The sequence below is a fragment of the Nuphar pumila genome, chromosome 16 (genome assembly GCF_984573655.1).
Source record: "Nuphar pumila chromosome 16, dmNupPumi1.hap1.1, whole genome shotgun sequence".
NCBI lineage: Eukaryota > Viridiplantae > Streptophyta > Magnoliopsida > Nymphaeales > Nymphaeaceae > Nuphar > Nuphar pumila.
In genome coordinates this window covers 85361947-85375705 of record NC_143264.1, presented here as the reverse complement: position 1 = coordinate 85375705, position 13759 = coordinate 85361947, and the positions used below count along the sequence as shown (strand labels likewise).

General features: G+C 41.3%; 1 protein-coding gene across 5 annotated transcripts in view; it reads left to right on the top strand.

Annotated features, from left to right (window-relative positions):
* LOC149813941 (polycomb group protein EMBRYONIC FLOWER 2-like) overlaps nucleotides 1–13759 on the top strand; it is a 49823-nt gene continuing 36064 nt past the window's right edge. Inside the window, exons 1-3 of one of the 5 annotated variants that reach the window (XM_089992422.1) lie at nucleotides 1–56; nucleotides 133–519; nucleotides 2060–2178. In XM_089992422.1, the coding sequence (XP_089848548.1) occupies nucleotides 238–519; nucleotides 2060–2178 (401 nt within the window). In that variant the 5' untranslated portion in view covers nucleotides 1–56; nucleotides 133–237. Of the gene's footprint in view, nucleotides 57–132; nucleotides 520–2059; nucleotides 2179–11748; nucleotides 11894–12590; nucleotides 13064–13759 lie in introns of those variants that run through there. The other 4 variants (XM_089992423.1, XM_089992426.1, XM_089992424.1 and 1 more) reach the window with 4 other exon arrangements.

Below are 13759 nucleotides of genomic sequence, written 5' to 3'. Positions count from 1 at the left end.
ATGGGATTCAGATTTGAAATCACGTTACAAATCCGAATCCGAAATATTAATTGAATGTAATACTCTTTTAACTTATTCAGATTTGGTTGGTTACCGACCTCTTGGCATTATCGTAATATTTATGATTAACAGGTGCACTACTAACATCTCGCTTCTATATTTGTTGACGATTGGAATCCCCGAGAGAAAAACTCTGTCCGTGGTCAAACTGTGAAAAGCCAGTCACCGAGAAGGGAAATGGCGACAGCGAAGGCGTGGATTCCGTCGATCTCCGACCTGCCCGAGAATTGCATCTCCCACATCCTCTCCCTGACGACGCCGAGGGATGTCTGCCGGTCGTCGGCCGTCTCGTCGAGTTTACGATCGGCCGCGGACTCCGACTACGTCTGGGAGAGGATGCTCCCGCCGGACTACCTGCAACTTCTGTCTCGGTCCGTCTCTCCGATCGATTTCTCCTCCAAGAAGGATCTCTTCTTCCACCTCTGCTCCTCCCCTCTCATCATCGACTCCGGCACAAGAGTAAGGCCGTCTTTCTCTCTCTCTCCTGTTTTTGTTCGGTAGGTGGGAGGAGAAAGGGTGACGATCTTAGCCTTTGACTGTTCTTATGATGAAATCGCCCATAGGTTTGGGGTTTAAACTGCTTGGGAGGTTTGGGGTTGAATAGGGGCATCTCTGTCGAGTGATTTATCGTGGATGAGAATAGCTTAAACCATAGAGGCGCGCGCGAGCTTTGGTTGGGGTGGGCTTGGTCGCCCAATCCCCGGTCGAGTTGACTGAGGCGAGCGGCGGGACGACGAAGCCTTGGGTCCTTTGACTAGCAAGGCTTTTCGGTCAAACTCGATTGAGCTGGCGCAGCGAGGCTCGAATGTCTTGAGTCGGTGGAGTTTGGGTGCGAATGAAGGGCCGACGAACTGTTTCTGCTCGTCTGATGGGTGGGTCCGCGAGGGGCGGGCCGCTGGTCATTAGTGAGAACATAGAGTTGACACGTTGGAGGTTTAATAGTGCATCGCCCCAAGGGTACGTTGGGAAGCGAGAAAAATGCAGAAAAAGTGATGCAAAACAAAAAAATCGTACAGAATTTTCTGATTTTTTAAAGAGTTTTTTTTTTCTAAAAAGCACTTTTTTAGGAAACATTCTTTCCTAACAAGAGATTTTCTATGTTTTATGTTTTTTAAGAAATGTAAAAATCAATGACTTATATAGCATCTAAATTTTACCAAATTTTTTAGATATTTTGATGGATATACACGAAAGACGTGTGAAAAAAAAAAATGAATGAAAGCAAAGGATGAGAATCTTAGACACGGCAAGGAAGATGACAAATTGGCCAGATAAAAAGTGAAAAAAAAAGTATTGAGGAATAAACAATGTTTTCAATCTGAACCGAGACCTTTTAACACCAAGAACCGTACGTATACGATTGTTTGGTTGGTTTACTTGCCTATTAAGTAAATAGTTCGTGTAAGGGCTCTTTGATGTCACGGAAGAGGAAGCAGCCGCACCTTTTCGGCGTAAACAGAATCGGAACCCCCCTCGGGAACACTTTCCCTGGAAAAGGGGTCGTGCGTGTATTTCTGCACGCCCATCGAGGCAAATCCTCATTCTCATGTTTGCTTGCACATTTTTGGCTCTGCGAAAATGTACGCCGGTGATGCGTTTCTGCATAAAACACCCACTTTCGGTGACAAGCAAACGGGCCCTAAGTGGCATGTCGCACCAAGAGAAGGTTGGCGTAGTGGGATCGGGGCCTTGGCGAGCAGTCAAGGTTCTATTCTCGTGGGCATCGCCCTTCTGCGCAAGCCAATGCTTAGCATAGGCCCAGGGGCAGGGGTCCTAGCTTCGGACTTTTACGCTGCCAGCACTTGCAGGTATGGCAGTACCTGCAAGCTGAGCTAGCTCAACCAGGTCTTCGTGCCGAGTGAGGGTGCGGTTTCTTAAGTTATAAATTCAAAAAAACAAAACAAAACAAAACAATAAGTGGCATGTCAAGAGAGTGCGGTTATCATCTTTAAGATGTATGAGTACCGTGACTTGAGGTGTTGGTTAACTCTAAATGCAGAGTTTCTCGCTTGAGAAGTCGAGTGGTAAGAAATGCTTCGTGCTATCAGCGAGAGAGCTATACATCGTGTGGGGCGAAGACGATCGATATTGGAGGTGGATTCCCCTACCCGACTCTAGGTATGCATTACGTTCAGTTTTCTCTGATTTTTTACTTCTTTATCTTTGTCCTTCCCGGTAGGGGGTAGGGTCGGGGTATGGTGATAACTGATAAATAAGAAGACTCGATTAAGACCCGGGTTAGGACTCGAACGTCAGATTAATACATGAATCTAGGTATAGTTTGTGAAATTTTATACCAGACTACCTGATTTCCGATTAAGGCCTACAAATTTTCAATTTAAAAATGATAAAAAAATGGTATTCTACTGGGTATGTCTCGGGTCTCCTTCGTGTAGTTCTTATCGGGTCCATGGTTTTTCTTATAATGAGTCTAATTAAACTCAGGTTCAGACTTTATACCATACCTGAAAGTCGGGGTCAAGTCTGGTTTCACTTGGTTTCTAACCAAACCCGACCCTTTGACACCCCTACTTCCCGGTGCGTGTAGCCTTGATCAGTGACAGTGGCGTTTTTTTTTTTTTACTTTATGGCCTATAAGTTTCTCACAGACATGGTGGTCAATCTTGATTTAGTGACACGTGTACTTTTGTTTTAAATAGTTTCAATGCCATTCTTGGCGACTTTTTCTCTCCGTGAAGGAGGAGAAAACCAGAGACCTGGTTCCACTGGCTCAGCCTGCCGTACTTAAGATCGCCTTTCCAACTATGCAAACCCTTGGGTACCCCTTACCCCAGGAGAGTCTCTTCCTGCTTCTGAGCTTATCCCTTTGCTTTCTTTACCCTTGTGCGCCCCTTATTGGCCATTTAAAAACGAACTAATAAGTGCTCCACCTTGACGGTACATTTGAATTGAGGGCGGTGTGCCCACATTCCACATACAAAATGGGACGCAAGTATGTTACACAAAAATGACTCAATCTTCTCTAACGTACGATGTCCAAAAATCTATGTTGATCTTAGCCGTTCAATTGATGCATTTGGACGGCTAGCACTAGTCCACATCTGCATCCAAGCGAGAATGTGATCTAAATCCTAGCCGTTGACTGGACGGTTAAGATTGAATGCAGGACGGATCCCATCAAATTTCAGAGGATGAGATCCGTTCTCTTGCATTCCATTTGAGCCGGACACCAGAGTCAGAACCCCGCAAGTAAAAACAGATAGTGGTACACGCAAGTATTTATGAGTTTGTACCTCGCCAGTGGCCATGCTCACATGGTTATGGTTAGGTTGATTCACGATTGTTCGTTCTGCCTTGATCCTTCGTGTGTTGTGGTTAAGCCTAAAGGGGGCTGTGACTCTGAGCCAGGGTTTTTGCTGCAACAAGAATGGATACAAGTCCCTTTTCACACCCTGGCAGTGGACTGATGGGAAACGGGGCCCCGCTCCACCTCGTCCGGTTTCGACAAGGGATGGAAGACATGCAACGGGAATGGAAGTGGGGATGAAGGTTAAAATAAAAACTCGTTCTGGGATAGACTTACGCTTTCCCATTCCCGTTCCAATTCCTGCCTTGCCCTGCCCCGCCCCGCCCCGTCACCAATCCTTCTTTAGGGATGGCAATGGACCGAGGAGAAACGGGCCCCGCTCTGCCTAGTCCCGTTTGGAACCAGGGATGAAAGTTAAAATAAAAACCCATTCGAAGATGGAGGGCAGGATTTTGAGGAGGGCGGGAGTGGAGTCCTTGTCCTCTGCCCCCACCCCGGTCCACTAGTGAGCATTTGTTTGGTTATGTAAACACTGGTGATGAGTCTCTCAGGCTTGAACTCAAGCTATGGCCTCATTGGGTCATGCATCTCTTGCACTGAATGCTGGAACATATGCATCAAAATAGAAAGAGGAAACGGGCTTGTTGTGCACATGGTACTCGTGCTGAACATCGTCTTCCTGTCTGTAGGTTTTCTGAAGTGGCTGAACTCTTGGAAGTCTGCTGGTTGGAGATCCGTGGTTCCATCAAAGCCACTGAACTTTCACCACTTACACAGTATGCTGCATATTTCATCTTGAAGCACAATGACCATTCAGTTGGTTTTCACTCGCATCCTGCCGAGCTTTCTGTTAGCGCATGCGACAGCGGTCACGTCTCCAAACGTGAAGCCTTCATATATTCAGAAAAACGCAGCGAGACTGCACCACTTCCTACATACAGGCGTGCGTTCGGAAGGTTCCTGAGCTTCAGGGCCCGTGGGCAAGGGGTGACCTCGCGGCCGGTTCTCGTGCCCCCGCCGAGTGATCTGCACCAAAGAGAGAGTGATGGTGAATGGATGGAGGTTGAAATTGGGGAGTTCTCCACAGATGACGAGGTTGGAAATGTGGAGTTTGGTTTGACGGAGTTGGGTGGCCATTGGAAGATTGGGCTAGTACTTGAAGGGATTGAAATAAGGCCTAAAATGAAGCCTCACAAGTAACTGCAGCCAAATCGAGCATGCTCGTTGCTATCTGCTGCTACACCATTACTTTAGGTGCATGGTGGTCATAGAGTGCTCTTTTGCTTTGCATTTGAATTTTGGCATTTATTGACATTGTGTGGATCAGAAGCACGTGAAACTGTAATAATTTGAATTTTATGAATTAAAGAAAGAACTTCTGCTTTAATGGGTTTTTAGTCATGGTTAGATGTATCAAAGATGAAACGCAAAGGGTTTTAGTCAAAGATGAGGAGATTAAGGAGAGATGGAAAGATTATTTTGATAAGCTATTTAATGATAGTCATGCTCAAGATCTTGGAGACTTCTCCATTCCTTTTCATGAGATAAATCGTGACTTCATGCGCAAGATTCAAAAGAAAGAAATTGCAGAGGCTGTGAAGAAAATGAAATCAAGAAGGGCAGTTGGCCCAGATGGTATACCTATTGAGGCTTGGAAATGCTTGGGAGAGAAAAGTTTAGAATGGTTGACAAATCTTTTTAACTTGATTTGGCGAACAAATAAGATGACTAATGAGTGGAGGAAGAGTACTTTGGTGCCTTTATATAAGAATAAGGGTGATATACAAGATTGCACAAACTATCGTGGTATAAAACTCATGAGTCATACTATGAAACTTTGGGAGAGGGTGATTGAGTCTAGGTTGAGGAAGGTTGTCATGATATCGGAGAATCAATTTGGTTTTATGCCTGGAAGATCAACTATGGAAGCTATACATCTTCTTAGACAACTTATTGAAAGATATAGAGAGAGGAACAAAGATTTGCATATGGTTTTTATTGATTTAGAGAAGGCATACGATAGAGTACCTAGGGACGTTCTCTGGTGGACAATGATGAAGAAAGGTGTTTCTCTCAAGTATATTAGTATAATTAAAGATATGTATGAAGGAGTAGTAACCAATGTCCGCACTTGTGGAGGGGTGACAACCAATTTTCCGATAACGGTTGGGTTACATCAAGGATCTGCTTTAAGCCCTTTCCTATTTGCGATAGTGATGGATGAGCTTACGAGATCAATTCAAGAAAATGTACCGTGGTGTATGTTGTTTCCTGATGATATTGTTTTGATTGATGAGTCTAGAGCTGGGGTTAATGCTAAGATAGAATTATGGAGACAGACATTGGAAGCTAGAGGTTTTAAGTTGAGTAAGAGTAAGACTGAATATATGGAATGTCGGTTTAGTAAGCAACGAAGTAGTGATGGGAGTGTAGTGAAGCTTGGTGAGCAAGATATACCGGTGAATGATTATTTCAAATATTTGGGATCCATCATTCAAAAGTATGGAGAAATTGATGGAGATGTAAATCATAGGATAAAGGTTGGGTGGATGAAATGGAAAAGTGCTACTGGAGTGCTGTGCGATCGTAGAATGCCATTGCGGTTGAAGAGAAAGTTTTATAGGACGACTATTAGACCCGCTTTACTATATGGTACGGAATGTTGGGCTGCCAAGAGACATCATATTCAAAAAATGAGTGTAGCTGAGATGCGGATGCTTAGATGGATGTGTGGAAATACAATAAAAGATAAGATTCGGAACGAAGAGATACGTAAGAAGGTAGGTGTTGCACCCATTGAAAATAAGATGCGAGAGAATCGTTTACGGTGGTTTGGACATATTCGGCGAAGGCCTAATGATGCTCCAGTTAGAAGGTTGGAGAAATGGGAAAATATATTAGTTAAAAGAGGTCGGGGTAGGCCTAGGAAGACTTGGATGGAGATGATAGGAAAGGATATGAATGCTTTGAACCTCACCGAGGACATGGCGTTGGATAGAAATGATTGGAGGAAAAGGATTCATGTGGAAGACCCAAAATGAATTTCTTTTTTGGTTCATATCGCTGACCCCAATTGTTTTGGGATGAAGGCGTAGTTGTTGTTGTTGTTGTTGTAAAGAAAGAACTTCTGTCTATACATATTTTCATTGAAGATGTACCGCAATATAGTATTTACTACAGGAAAGCCCTCTGTTTATGCTCTGGAGCCACCTTAAGATGGTTTCTTAATCACCGCATAACTGAATTTGATGTCAAGTAGGAATTTTAGGCAAGGGCCAGACTTTTCTCATTAAAATCACATTAAGTTTTCCCTCCTGCCCCTTTTGGAAAGTGATCCTAGTATCACTCACATTTAATGAAAACCATTTAGAGTGTTGAAGAGATCAAGAAAATTGCATTTGGTTGAGCTGCTGCTTGAATTGATTGATACTCTGCTTCTACTAATTCTGCATACAGATGAAAATGAAAATAATAAGCATAAGAGAAAACACTGAGCGAATGCAATCTCATTCAGTATTTTGTGGTGTAATTAGCTTTTTGGTGCACAAAATATACGTTGATGTTCTCCTGTTAAATGCAATCTCTTCATTGCATCAAATGCACACTGTACAGTAGATGTGAACAAGACCTGTAAAGTGGAAAATAAAAAACAATTAAGAACCACCCAGAACAATTCCTTTACCACCTGTATAACAATCTGGACTTTAATCATACATGTCTGATCATACAAGAACATGGCAGATTTGAATTTGCAGAAACAAAACAAATGTTGATGTGCTGATCCAACTAACTTTTCACACTATTCTTGATCAGTGACAGCATCAGAAGAAAATGAAGTGGCGAGGTTTTCATTGCCTGCCGATTCAGTCAATGAGTTGGTGGTTATCAATGCCTGCTCTGCCAAGGCTTCCTGGGGAGCCTTCTACTTGGCTTTTCTTGTTCTCTTCAACATTTGCTCCTACATGGATCAGCTCTAACATTTTGGTGAATTGTCTGTCAAAAGCAAAGTGATCCATATGGGGGGCCCTTCCACAAGTCAAGACAGGAGGCTCCCTGGGGTTCGAGTGAGGGTGTCCGTGAGGTTTTTTACGGTGCCAAGACATCAACTGTAGGTGTGTTCTGGCTAAGACCAGCGCAGCCTGGTCTCCGATCTTGGGTGTGGTTTTTTCATGTAATAATGACCCCCCACTATAAAAAGGGATAAGAAGATTAACCCCTTTGAAGTGTGAACACTGAGCTCAGGGCAAAAATGATGCAGCCGATTCATACTCAATATCTGTTTAGGTCCATCTTGGAATTAAAAGGTAAGTTGGACTTTCCCACCTAAACTGAGTACCAGTCAGAAGAAACAAGAATGATTTTCCTGCTATTGCACAATGAACTAAACATGAGAATCTCCTGGACTTGAAAAATCTTAGCAGCGTGCATATCACTAGTTAAGTCTGATCGTGCTAATGTTCCTCTTAGAGTAGAAAGGCGATTTGGACCAATTTCAACCAAAACCTCACATAAACACAATATGTTAGATTAATTCATGAGTAATCTATTCAGATATGATGTGAAACAGCAAGGATGCTGGCATGAGAAGAGAAAGCAGCGAGTTATTAGCAATCTGCAAATCATTGTAGGAAAAAACTCATAAACAATGAAGAGAGAGAAATATATATAACCACTGGATTTTCCTATTATGGATTTTAGAGAAAATCAATGTGAAGCCGTTCAGTGATATGACAGACTAGTGGCAGTTAAAACCATTCTATTGCAGTTCAACAATATGTAATTGTGTATAACCACTCTGGATTTTCCTTTTGATTATGGATTTTGGAGGAAATCAATGTAAAGAGATTCACTGATACAACACAAACTAGTGGCACTCAGCCATTCTATTTAAGTTCAACAAAAAAAGTAGTTTCTAGGAATTGCCCAGTGCAAAAAACATAATGACAACAGTAATAAAATGAAAGTCTCCAAAATCACATGGATTATAATCAAGAAACGTTTTTTCTACAACATGCAGTGATTTAACACGGCACAAATGCCTTCAGTTGAGCGCTAAGAGATGCAACCTTTCATAGAGCAACCATCTTATAAAGAACAACCTCTAACAGGTCACAGATTGGCTATTAGAACTATGAAAACTTTTCAGTTTTTTGTCCCTAACCAGAAGCCCGACGGAAAAAATAAAAACTAAAAAGCCTGCTCAAACTCTACAGAAGTTGCTCAATCCATTGAGGCACGTGGAAAGTTAGCTTTCTGATTACTGAGGTTTGGGACAGAATAGGCAACACTGAATATGATCATATATGACCTTATAGATGGATTCATCATTGTCGATTTAATAAGAATAAACCCTTGGATCATATTTTTTAAGCAAAAAATATGATTTTTAAGTCAGAAAATTGTGTTGTGTTCACCATTGATTTTTTAATCGCCAAAAAAACCCTGCACATAAGGATTTCTTAAATGTCTATCTTCACTAAGGCTGTGTTTGAGAGCAGTTGTTGAGGAGATGAGAGAGGTGATGGGAGCGGTGAGAGAAATGGGATATGAGGTTGGAGTTGTCAACAACATGAATATATGAATATTTTGAGATATGATTTTCGTTAAAATATTAACATTTTTTATCACTTGGCATAAATGCATAATTTATATTGTTTGTAGTAATTATGGGTTTAATTTGTTTTTTTAGAATGATGCAAATTTGTAGTTTATAGTTTTAGGGTTTTTGGTGTTTTTTATTTTAATTATCATTAGACATGAATCCATAAATATTGTGTGATTTAATTACGGTTAAAATATTTAGATTTTGTTATCAATTAGTATAAATGAATAATTTATGGCATTCATAAAAAAATATGGTTTTGATTTGGTTTTTTGAAACATATCATTAATAAATATTTTTTTACTTTGCATTTATGCCCACCCTAGTTTACAATCCTGGCTCGGCTCCCTGGTGGAACTAGATGGCCCTGATGCTAAGCATGGGAAGCTACAGTGCTTTTCTAGTACAAGTGCACCTTTCCTTCAGAACATGCATGGTTATCATATGATTCATAAGCAGCCCACCTACAGCGATAGGGTCGATCTCAAAAGCTCCAGTGCTCACATCTTCAATGCTGAGCACGTAAATACAATCCATAGCAACGATTTTGGATTTTGTTGGTGTCCTATGAGCAGAAAGAAAAACCACATTTTGGAGTATAGAGCCCAATAACCAATAAAATCTATGTCAACAATTCTGGGAGAATAGGGGTGGGCAATGGAGCTGGGCCGCTCGGTGGGCCAAGCCGACCTTGTCCACCATGGGCTGAGTTTGGGTAAAGGTTTTACGCCCTGAATCGTTAGCTGTCTAGCCCAAACAAGACCCGTTATATACATGAGCCGGCTCGGGTCAGCCCACGGACTACCATGCCAGCCCGATGGGCCTGAGCTACCTTGTTAATTTTTTCGTAGCTGGTTGCATAGTAACTTGGTAACTATTACTATTTACCTAATTAGTTGTAGTGATTATATGAAAAATAGAAAGATAATTAAATGGGTGCATTAAATTTTCATTTAATTCATTGATTGTTGTATTACCTGAATTAATTTATGAACTTTATTCAAAACTAATTGCTCTTCAAACCCGAGCCTCTTAAGAACCGGTCTTAAACCCAGCCTATTAATAAATGGGCTGTGCCATCTCTGAGCTGGGCTGCACTTAAAACCCGATGAAGTGAGCCCTAAACAGGACGGGGCCAGGCCGGGCTGGTCTGATGCCCACCACTAAGAGATACAGAGTTAGAGTCGTGTGTGTTTTAATAACTGGGAAAAATCACTGCCAGGTGCCACATTGAGGGTGCATTTGATTGCGCATCCCGTACATCACACACCCGCTATCAAACAACAGACATGTTGTTCCACACGTCCGCAGGATGAGCAGAAAACTGTTTTTCTGTACCGACCCCTCCTTGGAAAGATGGGGATGCTACACTTTTGAAAAAAAAATTATGTCCAAGACCAACTGGATAGTGTGTCCTGTTCATTCTGAGCAAGTTGTTCTGTCATAACTTGGACATGGAGTAAAACACACACTGAATGTAGCTCTGTTTTGGTGTACACAGTGTGAAACTCTGCCAATACTCCCCCATCCACCTGGACGGATAAAACACAATCACATTGCACACTTTGAGTGTGCCGCTGCACGGCACCTAGCTACCCTCCATCTATGGGGTGCAGCTTGTCAGTTGTGGGATCCATGAGAAGATGAAGGGTGGATCAGGTGCAGTGGCACGTTAAAGTGTGCAATGTGATGGTACCTGATATGCTGTCTCTATCCACTTAAGATCATTTCCATCGACTTCGACCTTGCAGCAACAAGGGATGCATACCGCAAGTATGGAACTTGCAACTTCATTCAAATTGAATACGTCAACCCAACCAACCTAGCCCGGTGTATGGAGCCCTTCTAGGGTGTGCTTTTTATGTTTTGCTTTAATAAGAGATAAAAGAGCAATGTTCACGTTTCCAATGGTCTTTGTGGAAGTAAAACATGCCAGATTTGGTTTAGAACCAGGCGTTGCTGTACCGCTTAATTGGATTCGGATCTAATCTATTAGAAACCAGATTCTTAGAGTAAGATGGGGAAAAGTAATAACTGGATCCAGTTTTGATTGATTAATCAAATATGTATAGTATGTTATCGTGTTGGATTATCCATCAGATTGTATATCGTTCAGGCTTAGATTTGAAATTAGCTGGATATCCAACCCAAATCCAATCCATTGACATCCCTAACAATGATCAACAATCTCGAATACTTCCCATTTTCCTCCTGCAGATGCCACCTGCGAAAAGGTTGACTTTGGTTTATATCCATATTGTTCTGAAACGGTGCTGGGCCCGGTGAATTTGCCAGAAGTAGAACAGTCCGAGACCCAAAAAAGGTCCCTCACGCTTGGACCCGACCCGAACTCACAGCTGATGTGATGAATGCCTGCAACCAAACGTGCGATCCACCAAAAGCAGGCACGGAGTACTCACAAACAAAGCGCCCATTGCGAGGCGTTTTCCACCGTCGATCGTTTCAGAAAATCTAACCGCCTTATTTGTCGAACGTCGATTTCGGAAAAGGTTCCTGTCCGTCGGTTCTAGAAAGATTAACGGTTCTAAATTTCACCGCTTCCAAGATAAACGAGCCAAGGGCTCATGCAATCAGTGCGCGTGAAGTGAGAGAAGGAGAGCTCTTTGAACGGGGAAGCAGATCAGGTCATGCTGAAAATGAGCGTTTTTGCTCATGCTGACATCGTGGCCATCCGATTTGCATTTTAAAAAGTTCAAAAGTCAACGAAACCACGTGGCATTCATCCAAAATGAAAACAGACGGCCACGATGTCCGCATGAGCAAAAACGCTCATTTTCAGCATGACCTGATCTGCTTCCTTTGAACGGCGGGTTTCGAGGAGCGCCCCTCTCTTTCTATGCCCCTCGACTACAAATAGGGAGGCGGGACTAAATCCCCGAATTTCTTCCTCTTCCCGACATTCAGCAAAATATGAACACTCCCAATTGCGAGCTAGGGCAAAGGTACGATTTTTCCTTTTCCTTCTCCTTCCTCCGTTATTTTCTTGTCTTTCTTTTAGTGAATTATTTGATTATAATAGCAATTTTGTATCCGTTTCACTCGCTACTTTCTCTTTAGATTCTTAATGCGTATCGTATAAACTCAGTTTTTTTGTTTTTTTCGGGTTTAGCGACGAATTTTCGATTTTTCGGCGCACAGTTTTGTTTATTAGGTTTCTGTTTGGTTGCTTTGACAGTCGTAAAGTTTTAACGGGTTTTTAAGTGACAGCCTTGGCGTTGATTGTCACTTGTTTAGCATATTTTGGTCCAGAATCGGTGATAATTGGGGATGACTTTGGGGTTTTACATTTTATTATTTGGTGCCTATTGGATTATCAATTGGAGCGGAAGCTCGTTTTTATGTGGGTTTTGCAAATTTAGTGTTTTTATAATATTGTGGATGAGCTCTCATTCACATTTTAGTATTTCATCTAATTGACATGCAGCAGTATATCAGCATCAAGTTCAGGCAAAGGTGTTTTAAATAGGCATTTATCTTTGGAATCATCAGGGTACTAATGTCAATAAGCAACATAACTAACTTGATCAAAGGCTCGCCTTCATTAGTCAAAAAAGAAAAAAAGGTCAAATATAAGTAGAATGAAAGGTGAGTGATTGCGTATACGCTATAAACCAATCAGACTACAGAAAGAAGGTGATGATGAAGATGATGTAAATGAAGAGCTTGGAGGACACCCCTATAAATATAAGTTCAAAGCGCTATATGCTTTGGGAGCAGCATCTAGATGTCTATAGTTAAAATCATAAAAATGTTGTTTTGGTTCTTATTGCATCCATTATTGGTGTTTATAATGCATGTTACTGCACATATTCTGTGGGTGTTTCCTTTAACACTCGTAAAATCAAGGGCTCTGACAATGATTAGTTTTGTTTATTTTTCTGTCTAACCCTTATGTTGCTAATGATTGTTAATGTCTGGATAGGCTCAGGCAACTCTTAATTGTTTAATTGGAAATACGTTAAAAACTTTGTAGGTTTGATGCAGGAAGTTTGTGCCATTCACCTGCTAGCGGTTGAATTCTTGGGAGGCTTATTGGAGCTATGAGTTTATCTTGTGTCTGGAATCTCTTGTGTCAAAATGCCTGGCCTACCCTTGGTGGTCCATGAAACAACGTATATTCCTTTCTTTCAATTGGAGTTATTTCATGCTTTCACTGTGATACTATTTGAGCCTTTATTGTGGTTTCTGCTTTATTAAACATTTTTAATTGTTAATAGCTTGATTAACTTACATCTATTATCCACTTAGTATGGTCCATGTTCATATTTTATTTTTTTTGTTTTTGTTTCTCTTTACACTGCACTTTTTTTATTGCATTTATTGTTCCTTATCCACAATAGCAAATGTAAAAAGCTCCTTGATATGCTTATCAACTCACGTGGTTCTTTATGTCATTAACTGCCCTTAGTATAGCACATTTTTTGGGACTAATCCAACATAGTCTAGGGGGAAAAAGAACATAAATAAAAGGTTTAACGACAGGAATAAAAGAATTAAGGTGGATGGGCCTTCAGCATAATCTCAGTCAATGGTGCAGAAAGCTTATGGTAACATTACATGGATGGCCCAAAGCGGGATTGTGAAAACCTATGCTGTGATCTCTAAACTACTGTACTCTGATCTATGATCTATTGAAAATAAAAGAAAATTAGTAGAAAACACAGGAAATAATTGTAAATAATCAATCCAACCTTTGATCCCTTCTAAAAGTCTCTATAACCAGTATTTATAGGAAAAGAAACCCGAAGTCTAATGTAGACCTGATATAGATTAAGTATCCAAATTAAATCCAAATATCAAAATGGATC